The sequence below is a fragment of the Aythya fuligula genome, chromosome 17, assembly GCF_009819795.1.
Source record: "Aythya fuligula isolate bAytFul2 chromosome 17, bAytFul2.pri, whole genome shotgun sequence".
NCBI classification, from domain to species: Eukaryota; Metazoa; Chordata; class Aves; order Anseriformes; family Anatidae; genus Aythya; species Aythya fuligula.
Genome location: NC_045575.1, coordinates 7472385 through 7500303, shown reverse-complemented (window position 1 = coordinate 7500303; position 27919 = coordinate 7472385). Strand labels below are relative to the sequence as shown.

General features: G+C 51.3%; 1 protein-coding gene across 1 annotated transcript in view; it reads right to left on the bottom strand.

The window, feature by feature from the left end:
• Positions 1-265: 265 nt before the first annotated feature.
• Positions 266-27919, bottom strand: part of SRRM4 (serine/arginine repetitive matrix 4) — a 32478-nt gene continuing 4824 nt past the window's right edge. The window contains exons 2-13 of the mRNA XM_032199398.1: positions 21882-22025; positions 19808-19891; positions 19456-19527; positions 17893-17919; positions 17150-17200; positions 14417-14509; positions 13286-13448; positions 5518-5855; positions 3915-4136; positions 3574-3684; positions 1761-1904; positions 266-1156 (exon numbers count right to left, since the gene is read on the bottom strand). Of these exons, the coding sequence (XP_032055289.1) occupies positions 895-1156; positions 1761-1904; positions 3574-3684; positions 3915-4136; positions 5518-5855; positions 13286-13448; positions 14417-14509; positions 17150-17200; positions 17893-17919; positions 19456-19527; positions 19808-19891; positions 21882-22025 (1711 nt within the window). The 3' untranslated portion in view covers positions 266-894. The remainder of the gene's footprint in view (positions 1157-1760; positions 1905-3573; positions 3685-3914; positions 4137-5517; positions 5856-13285; positions 13449-14416; positions 14510-17149; positions 17201-17892; positions 17920-19455; positions 19528-19807; positions 19892-21881; positions 22026-27919) is intronic.

Below are 27919 nucleotides of genomic sequence, written 5' to 3'. Positions count from 1 at the left end.
GGATCCTCACAGTCCCACCTTGCTCTCGGAGATCAAGGAACCCTTAGAAAAACCTGAACTGCCCCCAAACCGCAGGAGAGGCCTCCAAGAGGGGAACCCCACAGCCTCACCTCTCACGCTGTGGCACCGACTCCCCACTCCCAAATCTGCTTCAGACCTCAGCACGTTCATGAGTCTCAGTGCTGGGGGGAAACAAAATGACCCTGTGAAAGATGAATGCACACCTGGTAGGAAAAGGCAGGAGCTTTTTTTTTTTTTTTTTTTCCCCCTGGAATTAACATCAGGAGGGATTCCTAGCCTTCTACTTCTAGCAGAGACTGGCTTCTGGCAATAAATAAATATTCGCATGGAAGAGGCCTGCTGCAGAGTGGGCAGAAATTCCGGGGGAGACATCCACGGGACCTGATATTTGCCTTGGTTATGACAAGTCACCCCCACTCATCACCAAAGCTTCCCAGCAAATTCCTCCCTAAATGTGTCTCTTCCTCCATGGGAAATTAATCTGCTGGCTACCGGTTTGGCAGGAGAAGAGCAGGGAGACAAATTCTTCCTTTGGACCAGCTGGTGGCTCAGAGAACGGCGGCGATGGGGAGATGGGGGCTGTTGGTGAGGACGGAGCAGATCTGGTGTACCAGGCTCTCCGTGGGGCACCAACCCTTCTTCCAGCCCCGGCTGGGGGAGCCGGGACAGACCCATCCTCTCTGCAAGGCGGCGAAGGAGCCGCACCGTGCGCAGGCGGCCTCTTACTCTGTCCGAAGTGGGGAAGGGAGACCCGGTGCTGCCATCGCATCGGTATCGGGGTGATTGCTCTCGATGGCCGGGTAGGTGGGAAGGACGTGGAGAATGCCAGGAATTCGGAGGTGCCGGCAGCGCGCGAGCCCTCGGCGGCACTCCCTAGCGCCGCAGGCTGTCGGAGCTGCCTCCTGACTCAGAGCTCCTGCTCCGGCTGCGGCTGCTTCTGGGGCCCGAGCTGCGGCTGCGGCTCCTGCCCTCCCCGCTGCTGCTGCTCCAGCTGCGGCTCCGGCTCGTCCGGGAGCTGGAGTAGCTCCGGCTGCGGCTGGGGGAGCGGCTGAAGCTGCTGTACCAAGAGGAGTAGCTGCTGGCGCTGCTGGAGGAAGGACTGGGCCGATAGTAGGGGATGGGGCGTTTGCGGGCACTGTGGGGACAGAAAGATGTGGGTTACCAGGAACACCAGGACAGATTTACTGCCTAAATCTCCAGAAAGTGCCGTTTACGCTGTACTGACAGCCTCCCGGCTTGTTTGTTTATTTAAAAGAAATAAAGTAGGTAGCTGACAGGCTTTGGGATTCCTGCCACCCACTTCCAGGGCCCCGGGGAACGCCCCAAGCACCAAGTCTGAGGCTGGGCTCTGCCTGATGCTGTCCCCAGAAGCCCTCAGCGTGAGGGTTACAGGCTCTCTGTGCCTGGGACGTCTACCACAGGAGAGGGCGAAGCAAAAAGCCTGCAGGGGGATGCACCTCGTATCTGATGGGCAAGTCCCTGCTCTGACTTCATCTGCCTTTTTTCTTCAGTGGCTGTAAACGAGACCCCTGCATCCTCTCTCTGCCTCTAGCTGGAAATCCTGAAGCTCTAGGAGTGGCAGACGGGCCTGCTGATCAGGCTCAGGGGAACCGGCCTCCTGCTGGAGCAACCTCCACGGGCAAGGGCTGGGACCAGAGAACATCCCACGTCCCCCAGAAGGGACTGCTGAACCTGCCTCCCTCCAAGGGACAGGCCGGTGTCCCAGAACGTCCCCGTACCTCGTGATGCGCCGCGCTTCCAGGTGGCTGGGGGAGTCTCTCCTGCGTTTCCTCAGGGGCGAGTAGGAGCACCGCCGCCGCCGGTCGCGCTCCCTGTGCGACTCCTTCTCACTGGAGCCATACTTGTGCTCTCGCTCACGGTCCCTAGGAAAGGTTGGGAACAGTCAGCGCTGGGCTCGTGTGGGTGCAGTTGGCTGCGTTGGGGTTGAATGCACAGAAAATGACCCAGAAAGGCACACAGCTCCAAAAGGGAGCACCCTAAAGCTCAGAGCTCTGGTGGCATCAGCCCCGCACACGCAATCAGCTGGGCAGTGAGACACTTGTGGGGCCTGACAGACAGACACCGACCAGTTCTGGGCTGCCTGGAGGATTCAGCAGTCTCCCGGCTGTCCCACGCTGCTGAGCTAAGATGGCTCCCCTGTACCCATGCCTGTAGCTGCACTTGGTATTTCCACAGCTCTGCTAAAGCTGCTCCTGCTGGCTGTGCTGCAAAACCAGGCGAGCACAGCCCTGCCAGCGGGCCCCACGCGCGCCGAGGGCCCCAGGTACCCCTGCAGGGCCGCACGGCTCGCCAGAAGGAGTGTCGGGGTTGCTATGGTTTTATCTTTTGTTAAACTCCCGTACACGTCAGCACAGGCCCTTCTGCGGTACACGGATGATTTCATACACCCCGTTCCCTGCTCGCTGCCATCTGCAAAGCGCGACGTTACAGAGCAGGAGCCCGGGCCCTGCACACAGGAAACGTTCTCCTACGGCAGAGCAGGGACTGTCGCAGCTTGCAGGAATCAAGCCCTGGGAATGTAACATTTAAGGGTGCCAAATGTTCACAGTATGCTCAGCCGCAGAGATGTTACCAGAAAGAAAAAAAAAAAACTGCCCAAAGGCATCTCTGGGGCTGAGCTGTGAGATGCGTGTCTCCTGCAGGGTGTGGAGTGAGCAGAGCCGCCTGGACCGTGCTTCCCCTTGCGTGGCTGAACGAGCGCCAGCACGAGGGTACCTGGCATCTGCCCACACAGCAGGGACACTTCTCAGGGCCTGACACCTCTTTGGCAGAGCCGCAGCCCTGAAAAGCTTTCCCTGCTGCACGTCTTTCCCTGCTGCACTAAGATTTCTCTCTGACAAGGGCCGCAGCCCCGCCGCAGGGGCTTGCTGCTGGTTTCTGTGGGCTTCTTGGACGATGGAAGCCACGGGCAGACCCGGCTGGAGCCTAACGCTCTGCCCACTGCTCACAGCCCCGGAGCTTCCCGGGTTTTCCTGTGAGGCACCTCCTACTTCCACGAGGCCCTGGCAAACATCCCCAGGCAGCCATCTGTGCACCCTGCCGGGCAGCGCGTCCTTCGCAGCAGCTCAGAGCGGAGGAAGAGCCGCTGAGTATGAGGTGCTGCGGTGCTTCAGTGCTGGGGGTACACCAGCCTCCCTCCCTGCCCTGAGAGCGGGACATTTCAGGGTGAAATTCCCCTGAATCAATGCAGGGTGGGTATTCCTCAGCAATAGGAAATCCCCTCTTGCCACAGAAAGCGAAAGGCTCGCTGCTGGGCTCTGTCCTCTGCTTCCAGCACCAGCTCTGGGGCAATAAACAGGAAGATATTTCCATAGGGCTGCAGGCCAACATAACATACAGAGATAAACCTTGCTCTGTGTCTCCCTGCTCCCCCTTCACTCTGCTGAGAAGTACTGGGGTGCCTGAAGCACCCAGCGAGGAAGCTTGGGGAGCAGTTTGCGGCTGGCAGAGGGCACCAGGCTGGAGCACAAGCAAGCAATGGAGGCAGTGGGGAGGCATGAGGCAGCGATTAGCACATGCAGACAGCTGTACCTGCTGGGGCTGTAGCGGGAGTAACTGGGGCTCCGGCGAGGCTTTGAACTCCGACTTCCAGGACTTTTTTTGCAGGATTTGGAGGAATAGCTGGGGGACCGTGAAGAAGACCTGGGGATAGGGAATAAATGTATGAGTTAAAGATGCTGGAAGGTGAGACAGTACCAGACTCCTCCTAATCTTGGCTGATGGGGGGAAGAGATGTCCCATATTGCAGGAGCTATGTGGCTCTCTATACACAGACAAAAACCCTCTCACCCACTTCCCTGAGGAGTCTGACAGCCTGCAAGGGGCTGGACGTTGCCCAGGGTCACAGAGACAGCTGTTTGCACTGGCCTTACCTCTTCCCTGAAGAGCAGGACCTGCTTCGGGAGTACCTGGGGGAGGCCCTGTGGTGTGAGGAGCGGGAGCGGCTGGAGCGGCTGGAGCCAGGGGAGGACCTGCCTGTGCTGCTGTACGACTCGCTGCGGGAGCATGGCCCTGCCGGGGAGCTGGGGGCTGGGGACGGGGACAAATTTCGCTTCTTCTCCTCTGAACAGCTGAGACACAAGGACAGGCACGCTCTGAAAACATATATATTTGGGTGCTCAGTTAAGCCGTGGCTTATGGCTTACATGAGCTAACAACAATCCCATCCTCCCAGTCCCAAAGGGGATAAAAACCTCCTGGTTCCCTAGGCTCCTGCTGTCAGAGCACAAGAGCTCAGCCTCCAGATCTCAGGCAGCTCTTCTGCCCCGTGTCCTGCAGGCCTGGGGAGGCAGCAAGGTGAGGAGAAGCCCTACAGCAAGGACAGCCAGAGGTGCGGGCCTGCACAGCAGTGTGAGCAGGCACGTCCCGCTGCCTTTTGAGAGGCCTGTGTGAATCCCTGTACCTCCAGAAGAAGTGTCCTGGCTGTGCTTTGGGGCTGGCCTACCAACAGCAGTGGCCAGCTGCAATTCCAGCTCCACCCATGCGAAGGCAGAGTTATCCCACTGGAGTCACGGTGTGAGAAGTATATAGGGCCTCAAAATTTTATCCTCTGACTGAAAATTCAGGATTCATTCTTCCTAATACCAATTCCCCTGGCTCCTTCCCGCTCCCGGACCACAGCCTGGCTCTAATTTTTGGTGTTTAAGACCTGAGGGCCTGGAATCGCTCCCTAACACCACTGCCTGAGCCCAGCCTTGGGTACCAGTCCTTGTGCTTCAGCGCCTTCATCCTCAACATCACCGGGCAAATCCCCAGGAAAGGGAGGCAGTGATGGAGGCTGGCACCTCTGTCCCTCTCCTGATGATGTCCTGTGGCACCAGACTGTGTCTGACTCCAGCTCCCAGCTCCAGCAGCACTGTGGTACCAACACACAGAGCTGCTGCTGTTATCCCACAGCCAGCACAGCACCTGCCTCTCCCTGTGATCCCCACGTGCACAAAATGCTGTCTGGTCACCCAGGACCAGTCCTGAAGGAGGCAGGAAGGGACAGACTGGATTTGTCTCAATTGGACAGGTGAAAAAACAGCTTGTAATGGTTTTAGTGAAAATGAACCCCATTCCCCTTCCCCACGGTAAAATAATTTGCAAGGGAACCCCTCAGGCACCTTTCCAGAATTTGCCCAGAAGGCCCAATGACATGGTCATGTCCAGCAGAGCAGGGCTGTGCTCAGGACACTGCTCTGCATGGGGCCAAACCCCAGATAAGCCATATTAACACCAGAAGAGCAGGCATGGGCAATGCCCAGGGATGCGATGGCTGCGTTTTCATCTTCCTCCTCGGGCTAAAGCATTGCTCAATGCTGGGTTCCCGACTCCAGACTGGCAAGACCGCGGGTCTGATTTACATCTAACTCTCTCCAGACCACAAAAACCTCCCTGCCAGCTCACCGCCGCAACTGGCAAGCAGGCAGGAGATACAGAGCAACGCCGTAGCAGGTATTTGGCTGCCAGCAGCAGCTGCTGGTAATCACTGACCTTCGGTCTTGTCCCTGGGCATCTGGAGATAGATTTTCCAAAGCTGTCGTCTTGGTCTGGGAAAAGCAACTGGTGAAGGAATTTCCTGAATCAGAGCTGTTATCACTGTTGGCCAGTTTGGGCTTCCCGGACGAGAAGGCATGGCCAAAGCCATCATGGACTAGACTTCTTTTCTCCTGGCTGTCCTTGGACCTGGATGAGCTCGTTTGAGTGGAGGGAGGGGAGGAAGTATCGTTTCCTGAGTCATATTCATGATACTCTCCGTTCTGGCTGGCTAGGTTGCCCGGCGGGCTGTCTGTTTTGGTAAAGAGGTCAGCAGAAGACCCTGACTGAGAGATCTGAAAGCAAAAAAGCCATGTGGCATTGTTTGAACATTTTTTTTAAGGGGGATTGTTTCTGGTTTTACTTTGATTTTTTTTTTTTTTTAATAAACCCAGAAATTTTACCATCATGATGCACTGAAACAAAAGGAAAGGAAAGAAACAAACAAAGTAAGAAAGCAAGAAAGAAATAGAAGAAAGAGAAGAAAACAAAAGCACATATCCCTGAAAGAAATCCACAGTAAGAAGAAACTTCTTTTCCCCCTGCTATGATAACGGAAAGATTTAGAGATCATGCAAAGAGTATCAGCATGCGATTCATGTTAAACAAAAGAGTTCAACAAAGTAAACGGGCAACCAAACAAAGTAACTAACTAAATAAAAAGGGTGTAACAGAGGAAAAAGCCCTTATATAACCTAAAAGGAGGGAAATCTAAAAAAAAAAAAAAAAAAAAAAAAAGGAATATACATAGAAATAAACTACATAAATCTTGGGGGGGAAAAAAAGGAAACATTCTTAAATGAGTGTTTTTTTTTTAAAAAAAGCTTCCTTAATAAAGAGGGTGAATAAATGTCACTAAGGTAAAAATCAAATCAAATCAAGGGCTTCTGTACATATAAAAATTGGCAAATAAACAAGCTTAGCACTTTGAAAATTAAAAAAAATAATAATAAAATAAAAATGGGGGGAGGGAGAAAAAAAAAAAGAAAAAACCCTCTGGAAATAAAAGGTATACAGACACTTCTTTGTGTGCTTTTTTCCCCCTGAAGAAGATACAGCTAATGCGCTCAAGTGACCTCTAATAAATTCCCTGGTGTCTTGCGGATAGCATCCACTTACCCATCAAGAACTCCTCCTTTAGTAGGTAAGGTGTAAGAAAAAAGGAAGAGCGGGCAACATAAGTCCATCATTAGAGTCTCAAATTACATGAAAAAAACATAAACCCTCTCTTCAATCCACACTGCCAACTGTTCACTTGACTCCGCTATGTAAATGTCAAGCCTGCTTTTTGTCTGCTTGCTTGTCTCACTTATTATTCATTTTTGTTTCCTTCTGGTTTAAATTAGGCTAACCAGCCTGCTCCCGGAGGCTGCTCGCTTGTGCTGAAAAGTCGTGGCTTGCGCTAAATCCCCTCGGGTTTCCTGGTGGCCCACAGAGACATTGAAGTAGCAAAAGCAGCTTGAAGGAAGAAGCAAAAAAAATAAAATAAAGTAGAGGAGGGAAAAATATCCCCCTTGTTTTGCTGGTTTGGAGAGCTACTGGGATGGGGGATAGCCCTGCTCCTGCCAGCTGTGGTGTTCAGCCATACCCGGGATGGTTTTTGGTGGGCTGCTGACCCTGATGTGGCGAGCAAGGACCCCGTATCCATGTGGCTGCCTCGGCCAGGGCTGTCATCTGGGACCCTGAGCACCACTGGGGGGTCTACATCATCTGAATATTTTAACCTTTCAGTTTTAACTTTATTCATGTCTTTTAGAGCCAGGCCAGGAACCTACCAGCACTGGGCAGTGGGGCTACGTTAGTGCCAGCGCCTGCTCTTGCTATGGGGAAAATTAGGGCCAAACACGGACCTAGCATGACTGCACCCTTGTGTGGCCTCCTCCTTTTTCACTGCTGTCCTAACTCCCACCCAGTTTTTGGTCCAGGATTTGCAGTGTGGACACGTATGCTTGGTTCCCCCCACTCCAAACAGTCAGTGCTGAATCTCAACCCCCCCCTCACGTCCTCTGGGGCACGTAGCACCCTCCCTCTGCTTCCTTCGTGCTCTCCGAGCCATTCTGGGGAGCTGGGATGTGCCCTCCCAAATCTGGGGTATTCTGAGCCAAGAATCAGGGGGGTTGCTCTCGATTTAATTTAAGAGGTGCTAACTGGGACACGGAGCGTGACTCAGATGCACACTGAGACCGACTGAAACCGGAGGGGAGCTGCTCCAGGAGCAGAGCTGCCAGAGCACGCAGCAGCTCTCAGCGAGCAGTCCGTGGAAGGAGGGCTGCTCACAACACTCTTGTGCTCTGAAAACACCTGGGCTTGGAGGATCTCCAAGTACTTGCTGCTTGTTTAGTAACAGGCAGCGTTTCTGGGATAAAGCACAGAGGGACAGGAATTGGTTCATCCCATCCCATCCAGCCGGAGCTGGGGACTCCCCATCTTCTCCCATCTCTGCTCCACAATAACCTCTAAGCCATGCTCATGTCAAAGGAGCGTGAGAGAGCCAGCCACGCAGCTCTCCTGTTATCCACCAATTCTTTCTGAAGCCCTGACACTGCATCCAGAGCTCTGAGGGAATTGGCACCCTTGGGCTGAACCACAGCTCTCTCCCCAGGGGCATCCCAGAAAAGACAGGACTGCGCTTTCAGATATGGAACCAGATTTTTCTATTATTATTTTTTTAAGATGGCTTATGGCTTGCGTTATACCTGAACCCTAACCAAAAGGCAGACAGCTTTTGACTGCATTTTATTTATGGGTGTAAAAAACCATGCGAGATGCTCCCTGGCTACACAGGGTGGGAATAGGGCTGCTCAGAGGGACACGGCCACCAGCACTGCACGTGCAGACACCCCTCACTTCTACTCCCCCCAGTCTAAACCAAAGGGCCTTTATTTCTTCACAGCCAAGAAATCCACCTGTTTCTTTGCATTTCTAAAAGAGCTTTTAAGGCTGCCTCTGGGACCTGGGGTATACGCTCTTGCTTCACCTTCGCTGAAATCTACCTTCAAAGTGACACCTGTTGTCAGCACATTGCTAAACCTAGCAAAAAACTGAGTGGCCAACAAGCTCCTCTGTAGCTCCACTGCTGCAGTAGCGGCACTCTGGGAAGGGGCAACACATGGATATCATTAAATCATAGAGCCTACAGACCTTGCGAGGGCTGGAAGGCCTGGCCTGGGATTCCTGCCCTGCACCAGCAGCCAGGACAGGCCTCAAGGTGCTCGACTTCTCCACTCAGAGACGACTTCCCCATCTGACGGCCTTGGCTTTGCTCCTGGTCCCATTTTGCTGCTTGCGAAAGGCACACAGGCCACACAAAATGGAAACCAGGAGCCGCGTCTGAAAACACTGCGCAGAGTTCAACTGAATTCTAATGGCTTTTTTATTTTTCTAGGTTGTCTTGAAAGAGCCTGGTCTTTCATGAATCTAATTTTCTCTGTGTGAACATTTGGCTTCCCCTCCCTCCCCCCCAGTAAGTAATTAAATAATCTCAGTGAACTTTGCTTCTTTCAGCAGGGGACCTGCTGCTGCCCTCAAGAAAACCTAGGATATATACTTATTGTTTGGGGCGTGGGGGCTTTTGTTTGTTTCAAATCGCTATTTAATCAAGATGGAGGTGTGAGCAGAAACGAGGCCCTCACTCGTACTTCAGAAGGTAATTTCGAGAGTGCTCGTAGATCAAGAGGCAGTGCAGACTAATAGGTTACAAAAACACAATCACCACTCGTCTTCCAATTAAATTGAACAAGTCCATTTACTGTGCTTCAAACAGCCCCGAGGAGAGATAGGGCCATAAATTTTCTCAGCCATAAGGGGACCGAGGCCCATCAATGAGCAGCGTGGCACAGCCTCACTCATAGCCAGAGGGTTTCTTTCTTGGGTCTCGTTCTCTTGTTTTGCAACTCATTTCAAAGCGGAGTTAATTTCTTTTTTCAGGGTTGCATAACGCCTCCCCTCCCTCCCTCTTTCTGTGCCTTACGCTGATGAAAGGCACAAAAAGCTTGCGTCAGTGACCCCTGCTCCCCACCAGGGCTGGCAGACAGCTGCCGGCACACGCTGCAGCACCTGCTGCGAGGGGCTGTGAGCCTCCCTGGGGACAGTCCCCTTCGGGATCAACGGGGACATGGAGCTGTCCTTCGCCCAGGGGAGATGCCCCAGCTGAAAAGCCAACGAAAAATCTCGTCCGCCCACCGGGGTGCGGCCAGCGTGGTGTGACACAGGCCAGAGGGTCCGCAGCTCAGCTCCAGGCCAGGCTGGAATGGCTTTGGGGTGAGGGTTTGTGTCGGGACAGCTCCTTTAGGGTACTGCTTGGTTCTCCTGTGGCTGCACGCACCCCTGCCTCTGACCGAGCACTGAGCTGCACATTTGTCAGGCAATAACCAGCGTAACTTCAGCCCTCTGGCTGGGAGGGGGAAAAATGGAACAGCAAAGAGAGCAGCTTCCATACTGAGGGGAGGGTTTGCCTTCCAGCTCTTTAAGGGCCTTGTTTGTTCTCAGAAACACAGCAAGCAGCAGTTAAAAGAAAAACTTTTCCTATATAAACAAAATCCCAGGCTAGAAAAAAAAAAAGAAAAAAAAAAAAAAGAAAGAAAGAGCGAGGCAGGCTGCAAGTCTGCTACAAGACTCCCTGAACCCTCCTGCACACAGCATCCCACCCCCTGAGCAACATTTCTCCGCTTGTACCTTCCTGCAGACCCGCTAGCACAAACAGCACTCCTTGGAACAACTGTACCCCACTGAGCCTCGCTGAAAATTTGGGTCAAGCCTCTGTTAATTTGTGACACTGTAAATGAGCTTCAGTGAAAGTAAAGGAGCTGGCAGGGAAAATATATGCAGAGTGCAGCTATCTTCATCAGGTACAACAAAGGCAATTAAAGTTGCACCCTGCAGGTATTTATATTGCGCCGCTCAACCAAAAGCACAGGGGCATGTAATACAGCTGTGTTGGTGTAGGATAAAGTGTCTGCAGCAGGTTAGGGGGTTTGTTATTAACGTTCAGAAGAGATGCTGCATATTACCCACGGTTTCTCAGCATGCTGAGGCACAGAGCCACAGCCCTATTTCTCAACAGGTGTCTACTGTGGCTGCATGTGATTAAAGGGAAAAATTAGAGTGAGAAGCTAGGAACTTCATTGCTCAGAAGCAGCAGGGAACTCTGGGGTGTTTTTGTGTGTGTGCTTGTGTATGCATGCATCAGCTTGCACATAAAGGCAAGAGGGAAAGAAGCAAGGTAGATGCATGGGCAGGGCACTCTTTTGTGTGGTTTATCCCTCAGAAATTAAAGGTAGACTGAGTTAGATGTGGGCATTCCAATAGAAGAGTAAAACAACGTGCGGAGGCAAAATTTACCACACAGCGCTTCAACTTGTCAGCAGAAAAAAGGAAATAGAATAAAAACTGGCTTAAAAAAACTTGGATTTGGAAATGCTATAGCATTACCTCAGCAAGTTTGTGTATTGTCTGTCTGGGTCTGTTCTGTGTGTCAAGATCCTCCCTGCAAAACCTCTTTCCTCTGGAGATACCATGATGCATCTCTCCATGTAAGGATGGTTTGGAAGCTCAGGCCAGAGGAAAGGGCAGGGTGTGATATAGCAACGCCCACTGAGGACTGAAACATGGCATTTTTTTGACCCGAATTCTGTATTTTTCCACAAAAATATTTTCTGCAAGAGCATAGAGCTGAGACCTCTCTCCAGAACTCTCTCAATGCAGATTCTGACAGAGCTAAGCTCCTTTATAGAGCAATCCTTGAACTCAGAAAAAGGAGAGCCATACAACAGTTGTGTATAGGCATTAATAGAGGCTAAAAGTTTCCGTTCCATTTTTCCCTTGCCAGTTTGAGTATTTAATGACCTTACCCAGAAAAAAAAGCAGAGGCAGCACTCAACCAGGGGTTTTGATTTCAACAAGTGCTTAAGCAATGTCCCAGCAGAATGTACTTCTTTCTGGGAACAGAGCAGACACTAGTGGTATGCGTAGTAAAGCTATTGACACCTTTTTGTCACTGAAATATTTGCCTGTATTATTAACCCCTGCTAGAAAGAATACAGCAACAGCCCGATGACTTTTGCTTTGCATCCGTTATCTGCATCTGTAACTATAAAACTGATTTCCCCTGCCCTGCAGCTTGCGTGCTCATTTACCCCAAATGAGGCAAGTGGAAAGCAGAGCGCAGCATGCTTGAGTTTAGCTAATTTTAAAGGTTCTTATAATTTTAAATTAGAGTTTACTCTTGCTCTGGGAACAAAACAGTTGGCAATTGGCCTCACAGGATTCATGGAGCCTGGCTTCAGAGAGAGGAAACCTAGTACCAATTAAAAAACAGACTCACACCTGAAATATGCATGTAAAATATGCAGCTTGAACACCACCAACAAAACCCTGGTGGCAAGATGCAGTCTTTGGCTGGCTGGTTTTTGAAAGGACCTGTGAACTCATTCTGACCTTCCTGAACAGACCCAGGGCAACACCCCAGGCCTGTAGCAATGAAAGCTTCAGTTTGTTTTCCTTTTCATGTGTGCACACGTAGACATGCACCTAAGTATGGTGCTCACGTTCTGTTCTTGCTCTGCCTTATATGGTTTTATAAGCAGTGACTCACGTGTACTACATACTCGGTAGATGTATATATAACATAATTAATTCTGAAAGACACCTTGTGCCTGTCCGCATCCGTGTATGATCTGCGTATTTTGATTGGAATGCTACCTGTGCAGGTGAGCGGATAAAACATCTCCTCTGGCTGGGACTACCCATCTCACACCTGACGTAACTACTGAGTATTTGCAGTTGAGCACTAGCTTTAAAAGGAGAAAAATCAGTTCCCCATTACATAACGCTTTGGGGCTTGGAGGACTATGTATTCAAGACACTGCTAACATTACACATCCGTACACAAATACAAGATTCTGCAATCCCTTGAGTCTTACATAGCACTTTCTCTCTCCAGAATGCCTATCAGATACCAACACTGATCAAAGGGCATCACACCTCTGCTTTGCAGCTACTAGGAACAAGGGGGAAATGTGCCATGGAAATCAAGATTTCATATCAATCAGTATCTAATATTTCTCTGTCGTTTGCTCCCTCAGTTCTATGGCATGTATTATATCATGTCTTTCCATGTATATGGAAAAACATCCCAAGGCACTGAGCCTGACTTTCCCCTTGGCTGCACATGCAGTTCCCATTAGCATCAATGAGAGCTGCTCATAAGTTCCCAATTTGGTCCTTGGGCTTGTCAGTCCAGAGCAACAGTGATCCTAGGAGGACCCTGATGGTCAGATAACATCCCCTGCCAATAATCCCCAACTCATTAAATGTAAATGTTTCTTTTATATATGTTTGATTCCTTTTCTTCCCCTGAAGGACTAAACTTTCGGACATGAAGACCAGTGAATTAAGTTCACATTCAGCTGAGCAAAGACCGCATAATAAACACAACCCTGTAAAACATCATTGCTGGAGGCCACTTTTTCTTTGTTAAATGTCCTCAATTCATTATTCATAAGCTAGAGTCTTGGCAAGTTTTTCCCCTCTCCAACCCCACCCTTGATGTGAAAGTGCTGAAGGAAGGAGCGACTTTAAATACATTGGAGAACAGCACCATCAATAAATAATACTGTTTTAACCAACTTTGTCTAACATCACTATAATTGAGTTATAAAAATTTTATATCAGATTTCTTGCCCAGATTCCTGTGGCTAGTTCAAGCAAAGTGGTGTGTAATACTTACTACTTCCTTGGGAGACAGGAAGCTGTAGAGTGGGAGGGTTTGGCTGGCTTTTTGGTTGGCCTGAACTTCTGCAGAGGAGCTTCGCTTTGCTGTGACCTTTGAATGGTGCTGGGAGCATCTTCGCCGTGTTTTACGCCCTTCCTCCCGAGACCTGGCTCTGTGCCTCCAGAAGACATGGAGAACCAAACCGTTATTCCTCAGCATTGTAGTGGTGCCCACTACCAGCTCCACACAAACCCTTGACAGCTTTGTGCTGAGCCACTGCGTGTGGGAGGAAACCTTCCACATGACTCCTCTGTAGAGTCACGATGGACAGAAAAGGAACATTTTGCTTTTCTACTTTTTTTTTTTTTTTTTAATATATATATTTAGCATCCAGGAAACTTGGGTTGGATTTCGGACCTTAACGCCAAATTTCAGCTCTAATTCGTAATTTTATGGTGGCTCAAGACAAGCTGTGCTTCCCAGCAGCTTGAATGTTCCTATGTCAATACACCTCCAAGAAAAGACAATCTTCTCTTGCATGAAGATCTCACCTATTACAGGTTGCATTCCTCCCTGCACTGATCATCATCAAATTTTCATGAGAAAATTCTCAGTAATTTGGAATGGAGTGGGAGAGAGGGGGTGGTTTGCTCATCAAGTCAAGTGCTTTCAAAGAACACGTATCAAATTCATGTGCATGAGCTATGCAACTTGCTATCGCAGTGATGTGGCCCTAGCACCAGCATCCACTCAGCTGGCCTCAGGATGCATCTGTCATCCACAGGACAGAGACTGAAATCAGGTCAAAGGCAGTGGATACAGATGCCATTGGCAAATACATTTCCATTGCTAAGAACAAGTTTAACGGCTTGCCTGGGACATCAGCAGCACAGAGCCCTTGGGCTGGGAAGGCAGACTGGGCTGAAATCAGCTGTCACTGCCTGAGCGTCAGCTACGGGGATTAGAAGTGACTGCTGGACTAAGAAGCTGAAGCCACTGCTCCTCGAGCCAAAACCCTCTCTTTTATGGCCAAGAGCGCAAGCAGCTCAACACACGGTGTCCCAGCAGAACGGGACATGGCTCTGTGCAGAGCTCATGGATCACACGAGCTGTTGCAGCCCTGAGCTCAGCGAGCGGTCACGTTACCTGCTGCGGCAGCTCGGGGAGTAGGAGTCGGAGCTCTCCGAGCGAGAGTGGCGGTGGCGATGGCGATGAGCTTTCCGGGTGCGCCCACGAGAGCTTTAAGAAGGCAGAGAGGAAAACCACCGTTAGACAGCAGACTGGGGGCTGCAAGAGGCAGCAGGTGGAGGCTGAAGTCATTTCAATCAAAAACAAGAGCTGCACTTTAAGCCAAAGAGATTGGTGCATGAGACATGGTGCAGCACAGCAAGGCATGAGAAATTCTCCATCCCTTCACAGCTACACCGACATTCAGGCAAGCCATCTTACTGAGATCTATGCTTGCATTTTAACTACAAGCTATTAGGTTGCCCCCATAGCCTGCTGGAGGAAGATCTATGGACTAGCATGCAGGAACACAGCACAGCACCAATCCTTTCTGCTTTCAAGACCTTAAAGAACTGTCAGCTACTCTCCCTTCATCCTGCAGGCTGCCCTGACAGCCAGGGAACTGCCCAGGATGTTCCCACAGCTAAGCTTTGATGTGGGAGCACAGTCCCTCTGGGCAACCCATTGCAAAGCCCAAACCCTCCCCTTTCTTGCTGTGCCCCTCTCTGCAGTGCAGGCTCCTTTCTAAACAGCAGATGCAAGAGGCCATGTTCCAAATAATACAGAACACTTAGTACCTGCCTGCCTTCCCCACCTTCTCAAGGTGGGAGGGTCTGCCCAGTCCTATAGGATGCTCTTATGATTGCTATATGAACATGAAGGACAGCTTCCCTAACTGCAGCCTGCCCTATTGCGGGCACAGGACCCTTTTACCTGGCTGCTCATAGGTGTCCAGTCATGCTGCCCCCTTTCTTTACAGGGCCACAGAACAGGGACCAGCAAAATGTGCACACAGAGCCCAGTTCACTGTCCTGCTGCTCCACGTGGGTTATTACTGACGGCTTACCTGGCCCCATTACTGAAGGGCTGTTGTTGCCCTTGCCAAAAGCTTGAGCCCTGCACACACAGAGTAGGCTGACGTGGGTGGCAGGCTGTGTCACCTTCAGTGCCTATTCCTTCTCATCATGCTCAGTGCCCATCACAGCAGGTATTTTTGGTCTGGTAGCGCAGCCATCTGCTCAGCCGGGTATTGCTGTGCCAGCAGGCAAAGCTAACGAGGGGTTAGCTGATGGGAACAGCCTGCTTTCATGGCCACGCTGCACCACTCCTTGACACTGCTAATATACCTGACTGGACAGCATTTAGCAGTCTGGCACCACGAAAACTTAGCAAATCAATTGCTTGAGAACAGCATCTCCCCTAAGACAAAAGGGCAACCACCAGGGCAACTGCTTGAACTCCACTTGGCTGTTTCCTCTGATGCTTTTTACACCCTATGATTCAATTAAAAAAAAAAAAATTGGGATTTTTCTTCCTTCTTTCTGCACAGATGAAGTCAGGGATACTAAACATCTCTCCCTCACACAGTGGATTTGTGTAAAAATCCCCATTTTCTCTTCACCTTCTGCACCACTCCCTCCCAGTTTAAGACTTTTCTCTGTCTGCAGGAAGGATGAACTGGTCCCATGTGGTTTAGATAACCAGTTGCTCAACACAAAGATAAGCCAAAGCAGGGCGATGGTACAAAAAATCCTGATCTGCGTTTGCTCACAGGCTCTCTCCAATCCACCCCTGGGAGCAATGGGGAGTTTTGCAGAAACCAGGAGTGACTCAGTTCTGATTTGTGAGCTGAAAGATGGAGGCTAAAGAGCCCTGGCTGGTTTATCCCCAAAGAGCAATTCTAGCAGCTCTTTGGGGATAAACCAAGAAGGAATCAGCTCTTCTCATTCCCCTTGGTCAGTGCACTCCAGCAAGGCATCCAACCTTTGTGTTAACCACACTGCTAGGCTACTGCACCTTGGCCAGCACCACCCTGCATATGGGAGATGCCTTCTTTCACCAATTATCTAGGAAGCCTCGGTTTTACCAACAATCTATGAGACTTCTGGGTGTGTAGCAGCTTAGTTTGAGGAAAAAATGGTGAGTGCACCACTGAATAGGCAGAAATATCGAGAAAAGGAGATGGGTGTTCTGCATTGTAACACAGCTGGCCTCTGGAAGCAGCACGGCACGTTGTGCTCCTCTTGGATTCCCAATCTCTTCAGTCCCAAGGCGTACCAAGGTAACATCAGTAGGGCTAGGGGTTGTTGTCCTTCTGTCCCCTTTCTGCCTAAGAGTAAACAGCTTCAGCCCCAGAGCTGTTTCCTTGCTCTGAAAGCAGGTGAGATGCCACAAGTTGCAATTCCCAGGAGAAGACCGAGAAGGAAATTAAAAACAGAATGCTTACAGGCCCTCCTCCTGGCCCTAAGGAACCACATTTCATGCCATACTCCTTGATTGTCTGCCCCATAAGAGAACCACAATCCTTCTCTTATGCACTTACCAGAGCAGTTAGGAACCTCAGCTCCACATTTTTGCATTCTCTAACACCTCTAAACAACCCCTTCTCTTCCCTATTCCCCATTGCTTTCTGCTCCCATGAAAAAGTCCTGAATCAGGTGGCACAAATGAGAGAGAAAAGATCTCCAGCCTCTACAAACCCTTCCCTATTTCAGCAAAACCAGAATCACTGGTTTTAGCTACAAAATAATCCAGAGAGCTGCTCAGAGCTCTGCAGCTAGCATTAGCTCCTGGGGACCCACCACACGAAATGCTTCCTACCCCTGCAGCTCTGCACAGGCAGGGCAGGGAGTACCAGGAACCACTACTTACTGTTTTTTGTGTTTTCTTTCTTCCTTTCTCTTACTTTTGGGGCTTGAAGAACTAAATAAGAAATGGCTAATTAATTCAGAGATTTCTGTTCTGATAAAGAGCCACACAATCACACACAATGTTACAGCTAAATTGCCCAAAAGCGTGCAATAAAAAATTAAAGGGATGAATGATTCTCTCTCAGCACAGGGGGTCTCAGTTCCTGCTAACAAAGCTGGCTCATGGGCTTGGACAAAAAAAATAAAAAAAATCCCAGTGCCATCAGCCCTCCTGCTGGCTTTCCCATAGAGAACTGGAATAGTACATGCATGTACTGGGATCAGGAGCATCCTTAAAGTACACAACTGGAAAGGCAGTGAGTGAGTCTGAGGGTTTCAAAGATGGACACTGCTCAGGGATACGTACTCTTTGCAGATGAAGCCATAAAAGAAACAAGGCTAAAGATGCAGGAAAGATACAACATGGATGATTGTTGCTGGGGATACTTTTAACCAAGATGCCATTTCCAGTTACTTGCTTAGCTGCATAGGTTGGGCAGGAGATCTGACTCCTATGGGATCTGAGGGACACAAAAGGCTGAACAGGACAAGGGTAGCCCCAAATCCACAGGGAATGGGGGAGCCAAGGGAGCCACCAGGAGACAGAAGTGTCTTCTGCCCCCACCCAGCAAATATCAACCTCATGAGATCCTGAGAAGACCATTAAACTATTATTTCTAAGGGATCACCCATGCTTGCTCTTACCTGTGTCTTCTCTTCTTTGAGGATAACCTGCAAGACACAAATATTTACATTGAATACAGGGTCTAACAGAAGTGGAAATCTGAATCAGAGACAATATGGTAAGGCCCATCTATAGCCTGAGCACCTCTCACGTCCCTGGGGGTTCCCTTTTCACTAATATTGCCTCTGCAGTCTTGCACTACGATTAGTTTAAAGAGACAGAGGAGAGTCCAGTCCCAGGTTTTCTGTATGAAGGACCATGTAGCAGCCAAAGGAGGAATCCTTTCTGGATAACCCCAGAGCAAGCTCACAGCCAAACCAGGATCATGCAAACTCTTCCCTCCTGGAGCATCCCTGGGATGACACACGAGCCATCATGCTGGTGGTCTTCAAAGAAAACCCTGGGAACATGGAGATCACGTTGCAGCAAGGCCTGACCCCGGTCTACTACACAGCCTGATGGCCCATCTGAGCTTCTAGGACAACATCCCACAGAGGACATGGCCTGAAGTGCTGCCTAGAGGGGCCAGGAGATTACCCATGGCAAATGGGATCTGTAGCTGATGTGTTACCAGGTGTCTGGAAATGACCTCCATCAGTCACTAATGCTCAGTGGTTGCTCATGCTGCTTTTTGGGACCGGATACAGCTTATCATCAGCTTGTAGGGAGCACATATGGGTACTAAAGGTGGAAAGCCAAAGAGCATCTGACCCAGGACAACTATCACAAGGTGGCATCCATACAAGAGCATAAGAATCTCTTATTGAAAAGGAATTATTTTAAAGGGATTTCTATCTCCTTGTATCTCCTTCTCCCTGCCTTCCTCTTTAAGAAACATACTCTGCTTTTCACCCTGTTAGCCACTTTTGGTAGCTTCTCGCTTTGATTCAATAAATTATAAATACATGAACTTTCCAAGGGAGATGGCATCCACTGTTCTCTGCAAATATTGATTTAACAGTTGAGGGAAAATGGTAAAATATTTGCAATTTTAAATTTTCATCATGCTTTTTAAATTAAAAATGGACTACAGAAGAGGGAAGGCGGAGGCAGTCCCATGACTTCAAGCAATGTGAGGCGAGCTCTCCCCCTTGCCAGCATGGTTGGGAGATGTTGAGAGATGGCTCTGGGCTGGGAAGGGAAAATCTGATGGCTCCTGGTGCCTGGGGAGGGGAAGGAAGGGGCTGAGATGTGGGCACAGGGAGCTGGCTGGAGCCTTTTGATGGTTCAGATGCTGCCACTTTCTGTGGGTTGATGGGAAGGGGAAATGAATGGGAGCCACATGAAATTTGACAGCAAGATTGTGGAGCTGGTGGAGGCTGCCTTGGCCTTGACCTGGCTCACCTGCCTGTCTGTCTGTCCATCTGTCCATCTTCTCTGCCACCCTGACAGCTCACCAAGCCACCCCAACGGCCATCTCACCTTCTCGTGGGGCCCTGCTGCCTCGATGGCCACCACCACGAACAACTACGAGCCGTGGGAGGGCTGTAACGTCTCCCACCTCCTGCCCAGACGCCCCCTGAGAACCCGGCACACCCCTGCACAGCCACCAGCCAGCCGTGACGTTTCCCAAGGAGAAATACCTGTTTCTTTTTCGTTTCTTGGAGCTCTTCTTCTTCTTCTTCTTCACAGGGGAGGGGCTGTAGGAGGGAGACCTGGGGGTGCAAAGGGGTGTCAGGGGCTGCATGGCCCCCTCACCCCTCCAGGGCCATCCCGGCCCGCGCCATCCCCGGGCTCAGGGCCTGGGGGGCTTCAGGCTGAGCCCCCGCAAGCTGTTAGGGGAGGGCGACAACACGGCGGTGCCTCGTGGGGCCTGCCAACGGGCCCTCACACCTCCATTTTGCATCCGTTTCCTCCCCTTGTGCAGCGAGGGCCGCCAGTTCCCTCATCCCCACACGCCCCAGCCCAGGCCCACGCTGTCACAGCCGCCCTCACCTCCGGCGCTTCTTGCGGCCAGACTTCTTCTTCTTCTTCTTCCCCCGGGCCGGCGGTGGTGCACGCTCCCCGTTGCACGAGGGGCTAAATCAAAAAATATTTTAAAAATAATAAATAAATGCACCATCTGTATCATTTCACTTGGGGCTGCTCCCTTCCCCATGCCGCTGTCCCCACCAGAGGGACAGACAGGGCAGAGGGATCACTTCTGACAGCAGATCAGGGGTGCGGGTGAGCCCCTAATTACCCTCTAATGAATAATTTGGTCACACTTCAAATTAAGTGTCTCCTGCATGGATTTAATGGAGATATAATGAGACAGCCACTGTACGTGGATGCAGTGCCAGCTGATTATTTAAAACGTGTTTGCTGAGGTTAATGACTCCAGAACAGATTTATAGGTTTTGTTGCTCTTTGTAAATATGCTTTAAATAATTAATTGACATTTAATTTGCATATAATAATTATTGCAATCAGGTGCATCTAACAGTAGTAAAAGACATGACATATGTTAAATAGCAATTGATTAGAAAAATATATATTTATTGAGATGCTATGGTAATTTAGTAAGCTATGTATATCTTGCACAGCTGTTAAACCTTAAAAAATTGTGAACTAATTTCTTTTTAAACACATGACACTGAATCATGTCATGTTTCAGTGAAAAGTAAAATCCACAGTTAAATTAATTCAGAGCACTGGACTGAAAATATGAAATGTTTGGGGGCTAGTGATCCAAAATAAAGCAGACTGATAGAAACAAGGGCACTGGGTCTCTGCCTCAGCTTCCCCACTGTTTGTCCCACTGGCAGGAGGAGCCACCTTTGGGGACATGAGTGTGGCCTCATGTTTGGAAAACGTGAAGAGCTGCAGACAGGACAAAGGAAAGGACATTATTGTTAATAATAGTCCTAAGGCAGAGCAAGCATCCTGGCATGTTGGCCTCTCAGGTGACAGGGACAGCACGTTGGTGGCCCCAGTGAAACCACCTGAAGGGCTGCAGCTCAGGGCCAAGCCCACCAGGAGCTGGCCCTGCTGCCAGCCACCAGCAGCAGGTCACCAACATTGCCTTGCAGGGTAGGCATGGGGACAAGGAGCTGGAAGACCCCTTCCCATTGTCTGACTGGGCACAACCAAGTGTACCCGGGGCTCTGAGGGAAGAGAGCTGTCCTGGTGAGGTGAGCTCACCCAAAGGTGAGCAGAGGCTTCATCCCAGCCCCCACTGAGACTATCACTATGCAGGAGAGGACCTCAGTTGCCCTAGTGAGACAGCAGAACCCAGGACAACACAAATCTGGGCTCCCCAGCAAGCAGGAGCACATCTCAGCCCCCTTCTCAATCAAGCCCTGCCATGGCCAAGCCAGAGCATGGAGAAACCTCCAGCCTGCACTGCTCAGCCACAGGCAACTCCTGCAGAGCCCTCCTCCTGCTCCCGAGATGAATTCTTTTGTCTTTGAAGTGGAAGACTTCTCCCTGGGCTGATCCAACTTTAATTGTTCTTCTGTGATTGTAATCAGAGTCTAATTAAAAATACACTTTAGATTATTGTTCCGGTTAGCCTGCAATCTGAAGATAGGAAATGTGCTTTCTTTCTCTTTCTTTCCAGCATCTTTAACCAAATGGAGAAGCTTTAATCCCAGAGACGGTTCAGCAGGCAGCTCTGAGACCCCAGCTGCTTCGCTTTGAAGGTTTCATTCGTTTTTTCCCCTCACAAATAGTCAGGGGCAAACGATGAGCTGATAACAAGGCCATGCCCTAACGAAGGCAAAGCAGCCAGTCTGATGTGGGCACATGGAGGTGGGAACTGCTGAGGTGATCCCCAGCTGGGGGAACCCCGCAGGCCCCACGGCACATGGGATGCTGGCAGCTCACCTGGGCTGGCTGCATGACCACAACGTGGAGTGAAAAGGGAACTGAAGAGACTGGGTTTCTCCATGGGTTTCATGGAATTGCAACTCATGTGGCCATTCAACCCATCCACAGCTTTCACAGACCCCACTTGGGATGAGCATACACTCTTCGGTGTTTCCTTTGCTGACAGCCCCGTCCCCTTTGGGGTGGCCCCATCCCCTACCTGCGGGACCTGCGGCGGGCATGGCTGCGCCTCTCCTTCCCTCTCGCCCAGCCGTTAGTGCTGGAGGCCTCCTTGGACACGCGGCTGCTTGGCTTCTCGGGGTGTCTGTCCTCTGCAGGGTATGGCAGGCAGCTGAGTGGCCCACTAGAGGGTATCAGGACAGAAAGAGCAATAAGGAAGGAAAAAAACAGGGGAGTGAAAATCTCAGGAAAACAAAGGGTAAAAAAAAAAATCAATCACCATTCCCCAAATCTGCTGTTGCATTGCCAGCCCCTTGCTGCATGTCCTCTTCCCCCAAAGCATCCCCCTCATCAGCACCCAGGTGGAAGCAAAGCTCCCTCCCCACACCTACAAACAAGGTGCTGGGCCAGCAGCACAGCTGGTCCTGCTGAAAGCCCAAACTGGAGGCACTGGGGCAGCCCCTCAGAGCCAAGGGGAAGTGCCTGAGCCTTGCAGGTGCCTACAAAAGCCCTGAGGAACCCACACAAGCAGAGCCCTGCAGATATTTTTTTCAAACAGAAGGAGTGATTCAAAGCCATAAACCACACCTGGAGGGGGCACTGAGAACATGGTGTCATCCAAAGTATTATTCAATAAATACAGCAAGTGTCAGGGTGTCCAGGGCATGCTGCAGAGACGTGGGATGAAGGGCTGGGGTGTGCACATCTGGAGGGTTCAATGCGCCCAGGAGCATGGCTAAGGAGCAATGCCATGGTGAAGGAGCATGTTAGCCCTGGCTAGCCTTGGCCAGAAGCATGCAGCCCCTGGCAATGTCCTTCTGCCTGCCCTCGTCATGAGCAACGCAATTTTGGGGACTGCAGTTGGCCCAGGAGCAGCTGCAGAAGAGAGGTCACCCCTATTTCCACTTGTGCTCTCAGCCAAAGCCCACCTTCCCTAATAGCTTCCTCTTTCTCAGCAGACATTTTTCAGTGTCCGAACATTTTAGGGATGTGCCTTAGCCAAGCACAAGCACTAGGGTTCGATGGGGTGAAGCTGGGGCAAATGTTTCCAGCCCAGGACATGCAGGAGGTGCTGCTGATGTGACGGTCCCTCCGGCTTTCAAACCTATTACTCCTCCTGTAATAAATCCCCCGGTCTCTGCCCAACATCTATGTGGTTTGTAACCATCCGGGAAGCTACACGGTTAATTGCTTTCTTTGCGTGAGCTAATTGGCTCGTGGCCTTTCCCAAACCCCTTTTAAGAGCAGCCTTCCGAGGCTCAATCATTAGGATCCATTAAAAACGTCCCCAAATTAATGATCTGTGCAAAGCCAGGGCTGGAGCAGCTCCGGGAGCAGAGGCAGGGGCTGTCCCCGGGTACGGTGGGTCATGTTCCCCACCCTGGTCCCCGATCCCACTAATGGCATTTTCAGGTCCCGGGGTTAAAACATTTTGGCCCGGAGGCGAACAAGGGCTGCTGCTGTCCTGCAACACCCCGCGAACCATTTCTTCTGGGCTTGGAAGCAATTATCGATGGAAATAATTATTCTCCAATCCCATCAAAGGCTGGCTTTGATTCAACCAAATGTTCTCCTCCGGTGAAAGCTGAGAGTCACTAACACGCTAAACCGGCTGGTAATCCCTGTGCGTTAAGCTCCACGGACATTGATCGAATATAAATATATATTTAAATATATATATATATATACTTTGTAGTCTTTCCTGTCTTTCATCCCTGATATAAAAGCGCTTGCAGCTCGGTGTGAAAGACCTCCGCAGCCTTAGAGGGAGGGCTGTCACACCTTCCCCTGCAGGGAGGAGAAAGCCTCTGTGGAGGGTTTTTTTTTTTAGGAAAAAGAGCTTAGTTTGCTGGAGGCAGCCCCAGGAGGGCGGCAAGGACACGCAAGCAATGTGACTGGAAGCACAGGCTTCCTCTGCGCAGGGGACGTCCCTTCCCTTTGCGGCAGTCTCTGGTCCAGGAAGATTTTGGGGGCAATTCTGGCCAGCTGCTGGTGGATGGGAGGGGAGCAGAGGGCGCACAGGGCTCTGCCCAGGTGCTCGCCTCTCCCACCAGCCTGAGCACTTCACCGCTTTTCCCAACCGGGCTGCATTTTGGTATTGCTAACGTGAAGGGGAGAAACCGCCATAAAATGCTGCAGTCGCTTGGAGAACAGGGCTGGGGCTGGCAGCCAGGGTATGACAGCGTGGAGAGGTGGCTGCTGGCCTTTCGCTGAGGACGGGGCAAAGGCAGAGGGTATTTGCAGCCTCGGGGAGCAGAGCTCTCTCACAAACCATCACCACATCTCCATCACAGAGCTCAGTGCCATGGCCACGTGCTGTCTCATCAGGCCATGGACCGCGGCTCTCGGTGACGCAGCCCCCTCCCCTGTCCCCGGGCTCCCACGTCCCCCAGCCATCTCCTGCCACAAAGCTTTCATCAAGCAGCCTTTCTCCTTCTCTCCTTTCTCTCTGGAGGAGAGAAAAGCTGGAACGTTGCCTTCCTCATGACCTTCCAGCTGCGGGACACCATTGCCAGGGCAGCAGTGGCAGCATCTCTCGCCTCTGTGGGACCAGCTCCAGCAGCCCCAGCCCTCTAGGGCCACTCCAAGGCCCCTCCACCCTTCCCAGTAGCTGTGCAAGCAGCAGAACAGGCACAACGGGGCTGGATCATGCCCACCAGGCCTTTTTTTTTTTTTTAAGATTTACTTTACTTCTACAGGCACAGAGTAATGGGGTGCTGGATGCCCAGCCCGGTGCCGCAGGGATCTGGCTGAATGCACGAGCACTTTGGAGACCTCCAGCACTGGCCACACTTGGGAGATCCACTCCACCAGCACTTCTGAGCTCAAGACAGAATATTTGGGAAAACCAGCACCGGCACTTCACTACCTTGCCCTTTTCAGCCCCAGCTGGCTTCTCACTCCCATCACCTCAGCAGACCCCGGTGCAAAATCAGGCACAGCTCCAGCCGACTGGAGCCCCGAAAACTCAAAAGGTTAAAGCCTCTCTGATGAGCCTGTTAGTTGCAAATATTTCACTGGCAAAGCCAATGATGGATGTCTCGCTGAGGGACATCAGCCCATGAAAGGACACGGGCACCCGTAGCTCCAGGAAGAGCGAGAAGTGCCCGCAGCCACAGCAGTGGGACCCGGCGGTCCCGCAGCCATCCCCGCACATCGCCTCTGCCCAGCACCTTGGCTGCTCTGCACCACTTCAGGCAGAGGAGATTTTTTTTTCTGTGCTGGCAAAATTACCCTTTTATTTTCTCTGTCTCTTCTCAGCTGATTGAAAAAGAAAATTGTGGAACCGTTCCTTTGTCCCAGGAGAGGGAGGGGGGAAAAGGAAGGTTGTAAAGCCCTTTCCAAGCCCAAACTCCAGCAGATGTGTTTACATAAATCCCTTTGAAATACGCACTAAAAATACCTCTTCAAAATTAGGAGATGGGGGAGATTGTAAAGTGCTTTCCACAAACACAGACACACAAGCACCCCACGGCAGGTTCCTTCCCCACCTCATTCAGACTGTTATTATTAGTGCGGCAGGAGCCCTGCAGTTTGTTATTGAAAATTATAATAGCAAATCACCGAGATATTTTCCCTGATTGCACAGATTCCAAGCCAGTTCCATTTTAATCTTCTCTCCACTATTTTCCCGTGCATCAGCAGAGGCGCCAGCTGCAGAAAAGCGCGTGGCTTTTTTTCTTGATGCAGTTTAAGCACAGAAGAGAAACGCCACTCTCTAATAGATGTTTTTCATCCAATTTTCGCCACCACGCCTCGTTTCCCTTCCTGTGATGCCCGCGTCCTGCTGCAAGCCCCAACGCGGCGGCGGCTCCTTTTGCTTCTTGGCCTCCAGAAACGCTTCACGACCTCCTCTCATCACACCCCGGGCCAAAAAAAAATTAAAAAAAAAGCAGCTCAGCTCTTTATTTTCCAGCAGCTGATTTGCCACGCATGGCTGCCCAAAAACAGAGGCGCGTCCCCGCTGGCAGTGGGGTCGGTGCCAGGTGCTCCGGGGACAGAAGCGATGCTCCGTGAGCCATCCTTCAGAGGGTCCCCACGGCTGTGTGCCCTCCTCCCCAGGGGCTGGACAGCCCCGAGCCTTTCCTATTCTCAAATCCCCCTCCTTAGGCAAACACCCTCCGGGTCCCCATGCCTGGAAAGGTGACGGCGATGGCACCGCAGCCAGGGCCTGGCGCCGGGTTGGGCCACGGGCGCTCGTCACAACGCACCAGCTCCCCTGTCTGCAGCCCTGCTCCATTTGGCAGGGCGAACGGCGGCGAGATAAACAGTTTATTTGCCAATAACATAGCTCGTTAACTTTTAATCGAAGAGCGGCGTGTGAGCACACAGCTTCCAGGAGCGATGGGAGATTGCTGTGAGCACAGATCAGGCACAGGGCACGGCGGCAGGGGGAGAGGACGGGGAGAGAGGCTCCCCCTGGAGCAGAGACATGCCCTCTCTATTTCTTTGCCCTTTCTTTTGTTTTATTTTATTTTAATTCCCACTGGAAAACGAATGGAAAACACGCCCAATAACTCCCAAACCCAACCTGCCTGCACAACATCCGCCTGCCCAGGGAGCAACTCGGGTTGGTGGGGACAGCGGGGGACACCAGGAGATGATGGCCAGCTTCTCCCTCCAGGATGGGGGCAGGACACTCAGACCCCACAAATAAACCACCCCCGAGATGGGGTCCCGTGGGTGTCCCCCATTTGGGACTTTTCTCCCTAATATCTACCCCATGGTGACACCCTGGGCTACACGGGGCTGGGACAGAGCAGATGGGGAGCGTGGGGAGCACAGCTTCATGGCTGGGTGGGTTTGGTGTGGCTCCAGACTTCCTTTCCCCAAACCCCCCAGGTGCTGTGGGAATCACCTCGGCAGTCTCACCAGCTGCCTGGAGATGGGTGGCAGGAGGCATTTTTTTAAAGACAGTTTCTAGGAGAGACAATGGGGCCTCATCTCCGCTCAGGAGGTTGAGGATGGCGTGCCCATGCCACCCAGGGCTGCTTTTGGGGCCAAGCCAGGAAAAATCCCTCCCTCTCCACTCCCAGGTCTCGTCTCCAGCCACCTCCTCCACCCCGCAGCCCTGCACAGGGCTTTAAATCACCGGGGAAGAGCAAGGGGAGGATATTTATGGGTTTGCTGCTCCCTAGGGGGAAGGTCTGGAGGAGGCAGCCAGCTCCCAGCGCTCCTGGCCCCGTGGCTGGAGAGAATCATTTCCCTGCTCCGCACACCCGTCTTTAATTGGGTGTAATAATAATTTTATTGCTTGCTGGGATTCGTGGGGCTGAACTAATGTTTGTAAAACGCTCTGCTATCCTCAGCCGAAAGGCAGCCTAGAACGCCAAAGCCCCCGTGTTATCCACATGTGGATAATCCAGAATTATTCACAAACAAAATCAAGATTATGCAAATGTATTCATTACTCCCCAGAACACCTCCAGGAAAATAGGGGAATTAGTCCCGTTAACAATTACCCGCTATGTCAGCGCGTGGCTGAGCGCACGGTTCGCACGCGCTCCCCGTCGGCGGTCACCTGGGGCTCGTCCCGGGACCTCAAGGTGCTGGAAAAGGAGGGGAAATTTGGGCTGGGGGTGGCCTCGGTGTGCCCCTGTCCCCGCCCCGTCCCTCGCCTTTGTGTCCGCTGATGCTGAGCCCAGCTTCGTGCAGCGCAGGGCAGCCGCGTGGCCGGGGCGTGCCGGATAAAGGTGCGCTGGAAACCCCGCACGGTTTAATTAATGCCACATGCCTCTCACTCCACGGGTTGCGTGGGTTGTTAATTATTTTTATAAAGAAAATAATTAGTCCCAATCAAGGCAGAAGCTCTCCAGAATTACAGCTCATTAAGCGCTCGCACATTTTTCTGTTCTATAAAAAGTCGTGCGGCGCTGATGAAAATTACAGGCCCTTGGAAGCAGCATGAAATACAAATCCAGGCGGTGTCACCATCCTGTTACCACCAGCCGCATCGCTTTGGCTTCAGCAATTGCAGCTGGAGCTGAAGTGCAGGGCTCTCTGCTCCCTACCAGCACTCTGCTCTGCCCGTTAGCGTGCCGGCACCAACGTGACCCCGAGCAGCGGCCCGGACAAGGA